This window comes from Atta colombica, unplaced genomic scaffold (assembly GCF_001594045.1).
Source record: "Atta colombica isolate Treedump-2 unplaced genomic scaffold, Acol1.0 scaffold341, whole genome shotgun sequence".
In the NCBI taxonomy this organism is placed as follows: domain Eukaryota; kingdom Metazoa; phylum Arthropoda; class Insecta; order Hymenoptera; family Formicidae; genus Atta; species Atta colombica.
Window position 1 is genome coordinate 52,420 of NW_017259450.1, and position 5,987 is coordinate 58,406.

General features: G+C 28.2%; 1 protein-coding gene across 1 annotated transcript in view; it reads left to right on the forward strand.

Moving 5' to 3' along the window:
* Positions 1-970: 970 nt before the first annotated feature.
* LOC108690646 (endoribonuclease Dcr-1) overlaps positions 971-5,987 on the forward strand; it is an 11,600-nt gene continuing 6,583 nt past the window's right edge. Inside the window, exons 1-12 of the mRNA XM_018198039.1 lie at positions 971-1,043; positions 1,249-1,364; positions 1,576-1,735; positions 1,833-2,128; positions 2,202-2,564; positions 2,683-2,837; positions 2,941-3,179; positions 3,294-3,477; positions 3,743-3,921; positions 4,739-4,890; positions 5,029-5,170; positions 5,668-5,898. Of these exons, the coding sequence (XP_018053528.1) occupies positions 984-1,043; positions 1,249-1,364; positions 1,576-1,735; positions 1,833-2,128; positions 2,202-2,564; positions 2,683-2,837; positions 2,941-3,179; positions 3,294-3,477; positions 3,743-3,921; positions 4,739-4,890; positions 5,029-5,170; positions 5,668-5,898 (2,277 nt within the window). The 5' untranslated portion in view covers positions 971-983. The remainder of the gene's footprint in view (positions 1,044-1,248; positions 1,365-1,575; positions 1,736-1,832; positions 2,129-2,201; positions 2,565-2,682; positions 2,838-2,940; positions 3,180-3,293; positions 3,478-3,742; positions 3,922-4,738; positions 4,891-5,028; positions 5,171-5,667; positions 5,899-5,987) is intronic.

Genomic DNA, 5,987 nt, shown 5'->3' on the forward strand with positions numbered 1-5,987 from the left:
TAGAATATTAATAGTAGAAAAATAAAAAATAATATAATATAATAATTAAAAGTAATAAAAAGTTTTGATGATTTAATAATAGGGGGGGGGGGGAAGAAGATAGATAGATATTAGGAATTAATTATTTAAATTATTAAAAGGGGAAAAATAGGGAAGAGAGTAGAAATAATAATGGGGTAAAAAAATTTATTAAAATTTTTATAGTAGGCTTAAAAAGTTAATAATAAATGATAAATTTTCATATTTTATAATTTTTTATAAAGGTAAAAGAATGAAAAATAAAAAATAGTTTACGGTAAAAATTTGTCTAATTAAAATATAAAGTCTTTCAATTAGTTTAATTAGGCTTTCAATTAGGCTGCTTTAATTAAATGGGGATAACACCAATCAAAACTCGCGACACCGATGTCGCTTCTCTCATATATAGGACTCTAGCTCTATCATTTAATTTAAAGCTGCTTCTACTAGTCGCAGCATCGCAAGCGTTAAACATCAAATTCGACTCTGATTGGACCGCAACGCTTGCGATATGCTTACGACGCTGTGACTAATATAGAATCAGCTTAAAATTGATATTAAGCTGGTTCTACATTAGTTGTAAGCTGATCGCAAGTTTGTTGCGACAACCAATATGAAATTTGTATTTTGAAATTAACGCTTCGTATTGGCTGTCGCAACAAACCTACGATCAGCTTGCAACTAATGTAGAACCGACTTTAATGTCGCTAGTGTACTTGGCTTCCAAGCGTCACACGAAAAAAATCTGGATGGCCGCTCTCAGGTTTCTTTCTGGCCTAATTTAACCTAACTTAATCTTAAGTTTTAAATGCAAGTATAATTATCCAACAACGGGCACTTTAGATAAAATGGTGTTGTGCTTTCGCGAATTTTATCATCACTGAATGATAAAAATTGTTTAATAATTATCAAGGAACTGTTATTTTATTACTGCGAGTAATAATTATAGAAATATTATAGATTCCATGGCATTTCCACTAAATGATCAAGTCTATACAAAATCCTTTACTCCCAGGGAGTATGAGGTAATAAAATTACTTTAACTTTAATGACTTTAATATGATTGAAAGTTTGAGTTTACATATATATACATATATATATATGTGTGTGTGTGTGTGTGTATATGTGTATGTGTGTGTGTGTATGCGTATGTGTGTTGTGTGTGTTGCAACATTTGCATATGTATATTTTATATACACATACGTCATACATTGTAACATTTATTTGTAGGTAGAACTTCTTTATGCAGCAAAAGAAAAAAATATAATTGTTTGTTTGGGAAAAAATTCCGAGCAAACCTTTCTTTCTATAAAATTGATTCAAGAGTTTGCTACCAACAATAGAAGGTAATGAAATGTTTCCATTTCAACAAACTCTATTGAGTTATTTTCCAAGAATAGTAACAAAAACGTTAAATATGAATAAGCCCATAGCTTTATATAAAGTATCTCAAGTATATTTATTAAATTTAATACATATTTAGTTATAAATACTCAAATCAAATATTAATTACAATATTTATTAAATATATTTGAATCTATTTTTTTCCTTGCATAGATTAGTAAGTAATGGTGGAAAACGAGCGATATATATATTAAATGACAAAGACAAATGTACAATAATAGGAACTTATATAAAGCAATTAACAGATCTGAAAGTATTAGCATGTGATCTTGGTATACTTGAGGGATTTGACAAAAGTTTTGAAAGTTCCCACGTAAGAAAAAATTATTTACTGTGTATTTGTTGTTAAAAAAAATTTATTACGTATAAGTATTTTTTTATTATACATTTAATTTTACACACATTTGTAGGTATTAGTCGGAACATCAAAAGTCTATGCACAATTAATATCAGAAAGCAAACTTTTACCATGTCACATAAATCTAGTCATAGTAGATGAGTGCCATAAGTCTATTGAAGATAGCAATTTAAAGTTTATCCTGCAAACTTTTCTATTGTGCAACAATGTTCCTAGAATAATTGGGTTAGCGGTACCAGTGTTTAATTTGACACAAGAACCTGGAAGATTAGGCTTAGAGATAGAAAAAGTAGAGGCTGCTTTCCAGTGTGAAGTAGAAACTGCTAATGATATTCTTTCAATAATACGGTAAGTTTAATAACTTTCTGATAATGTCCTTTTACTGACAAACTAATAATGTGAGAATTATTTGTATATGCAGTTATAGCCCAAAACCAAGAGAATATGTTGTGGAGTATGATAAAGGAGAAAAGAAAGATTTGTATAATACGCTTAAAAGTTGTGTGTCACATGCAATTGAATTTTTATGTGATCATCGGTATGATCCAATGGAAATTTATACTGAAGAATTTTATGAGGATATTCAAAAAATTCCTGATCCCATACAAAAGCCCTTTGAGATGATGCAAGATTTTTTGCATATATTAGAAACTCTTGGACCATGGTGTGCCGATCGTGCTGCTTTAACATTGTTATTTTTAACGGAAAAGTTGAAGATCAAAACTCCTTACGAGAGACATTATCTTTTATTAAATATGATAACATCTGTTTTTATAAAAATTCGGTAAGTATTGTAATAACGATATTGACATCTATGTGCTAAATGCAGTTAGGGAGTTTAAGATATTGTATAATTTTGTGCGTGTGTGTACACATACACGAAAATTATGATCTTTTTACAGTGCCCTTTGTGATAATGAATTTCAACATTTGTCTGAGAAAGAAAGGATATATCAATATAGTACTCCAAAAGTTCATCGATTATTGCAAATCTTAAAAATTTACACTCCTTTTTATACTAAAGAGACTACCACTCCAGAGAAAAAGGCAAGTGCTGGTAAGAATCTTTTCCAATTTATAAGATATACGTGAAGAGCATACAATAATATATTTGTGTACTTTTAATGTATATTTATAAAAATACATTACATTTTTCTCAGATATTAATTCAAAAAATTGTATCACAAAAAGTGACAAAAATATTTCTTTCTCGAGAACTCAGGAAAAACCTATGCAGTTGAAAAAGTTAGGAGGTAATTGGAGATCTAACGATGACAATTACAAAAAAACGTTCAAATTGCAACGTTACTCCTGCAGTGGTACAGATCCCGATCTGCTTTGTGGAGTAATTTTTGTGGATAAGGGATTTACAGCTAAAATTTTATTTTATCTATTAAGCGTATGTATATAAATCTCAGTATTACAAATCTCAAATTATCAACGGAATTTTTTTTATTACAAATTATCAACAATTTTTTAATATTAATTTCCTTTAATATTAATTTCCTTATAGGAAATATGTAAACATGACGAAGATTTGCACTTTTTATCACCTCTTTATACAATTGAAAGAAATACTGATGATGTTGGTTATTCGAGAGATCTAGAAATGGGACATAGGAAGCAGGAAGAAGTCTTAAAACGGTTTAGAATTCATGAGTGCAACTTATTGATTGCAACTTCAATCTTGGAAGAAGGTTTGTAAATATTTTTTTATCATATTTTTTTTTTTAATTGGGTTTTATTTCAAAGATTTATAGATTCAGGATCTAAGAACAAAAAAAAGAAGTTTCTATGAATGTGTGTTTGAGTTTGTATTTTTAATTAACATTTTTTATTTGTATATTTTTATGATACATTTTATAATCTCCTTTTTTTTGTATTTGCACTCTATACACTTTTTTAAAGAACCATCTACCGTGATTTGATAGAGAGATGATCATTTTCTTACATGTTCTAAAGGCATTGATATTCCAAAATGCAATTTTGTAATGAGGTATGACTTTCCGAAGAATTATCAGTCATATATACAATGCAAAAGTAGAGCAAGAGCCATGGATGCCTTGCATGTATTATTGGTGCCACAAGAAGCATCTAAAGAATTTATATGGCAGTTGGCTCAATATCAATATATAGAAAAGGTATAACTTATAAAATTCATTTATAATTTCCTTATAAAATTTCAATAAAATTTCAGTGTTTTGTAAGGTTCTTATTATCTCTCGACGCAATTATATCGAATAAGACATTTTAAGACCATAGCAAGGAAATATATAAATTTTTTCTTGTTATAATATGTATGGAAGTAAAATTTGCTTGTTTTTTATATTCACTTGCATTTAATAGCACAGATTGATAAAATATTCCCTTTTTTCTTATTATCTTGCATTGAGATATTTACATAATAATATCAACTATAATTAATAATATAATTAAATTACATTGTATTTTACATTTCTAAGGGACTTATTCTGTAACTCTTAACGACTGTAATGTTACAGTTACAATCGTTAAAAGTTACAGAATAGATACCTAAACTTTGTTCTTTCTTTGAATGAACATACATACATATCTCATAACAATCGATATGTTTGACAATAGACAGTTTAAAATTATTTTTTAATCTACAAAGAGAGTTTCAATGTTATGAATATATATTATTCACTGACATTATCCGTGATGGCATGCGAAAAAGAAAAGAAAAATTTATTTTGGTGTGTAATGCAGGATTTCTTGCATCTGCTATCGCAATTCATAGTATGGCTGAAGTGAGAAAAAAGGGGAATTTTAATTCGTATTCGGACTTATCTTTCCAAATTGTAGTATTGCATACGTTTTATTTGATTTATTCATCAAATTTAGTGCGTACCAGTTTTATTATCAACCTTTAATGTGGTTCATTATCTGCGCCAACCTCAGTCGAAAATTGTAATGGAAGAGCATCAATCTATTTTGTAGACTTTATTATTAAAATGTTCTAATAAAGAGCTGACTGAAGACGAAGAGAATGAAGCAGATATGTATGCTGCAATGATACCACATTACAAACCACTTGATGGTGATGATGCTCCTAAAGTAACTTTTAATTCTGCCATTTCGCTAGTTAATAGGTAACGTTTAATTAGTTAATAGGTAATGTAATGTTTCATATTATTAATATACTTATAGTGAAAAGTTGTACGAGTACAGTATCATCGCATTATTCAAAAAGTTTAATTGGTAATAAGTACGTGTTTTAAATCATGCAGGTATTGTGCAAAATTACCTAGCGATACTTTTACGAGATTAACACCAGAGTGGCGTATTGAAACAGTGAATATTCATGATATAGTGATGTATATCTGTTTTCTACGACTTCCCATAAATTCACCGTTGAAATATGTAATTACGGTAAATATCTACACATATATGTATAAATATAATAAGAAATAATAAATATTATAGCATTATATATTTTTTAACCATAGTTTATTTGATTGTCTCAGAGATGATTTTTATTTAGTGGAAATATCAAGCAATAAATCATATTGCTTTAATTTTTAATGTCGTGTAATGTTTAACTAATATTATAATTTTTGTAATTTTGAATTAAAATTGTATTAAAACATGATTTTTTAATTTAAGTAAAGTATATATATATATATAGATTGTATTGTATATTTTTTTTTTACTAAACTTAGTCTGGTAAAAGTTCCTTCATTTTAATTTCTATTTATGTTTTTGGATAATGTCTTGCGATATTTTTTATTGAAAAAAAAATTTTGCTTTGTGATCGAGAAACATACATGGCAAAAAAATCATCCAATAGTTTCGGGAAATGCTTCTATATGTAATTGTTCGTATTGTAATTTATAATATATCATGGCTTTTTTCCTATTGTGCCTTAGTCATATCCAATGCCGAATAGAGCGATGGCTAGACGTATGGCTGCTTTGCAAATGTGCATCGATCTACATCGAGAAAACGAGATAGACGATAATTTGTTACCTATTGGAAAGGAAAATTTTAAAGCCAAACCTGAAGATGCAGAGGTACCTGCTTTGCCAGATGAAAGCAGAGCTGATTTTTCAGAAGCTAGACCAGGGACGACAAAACGGAGACAATATTATTATAAAAAGGTCTATCATTTTTTTTTTCTTTTTTTCTTTTTGTATTCTTATACAGTTGAACAATAGTTAGTTGAACAATATATAATATATTATATATA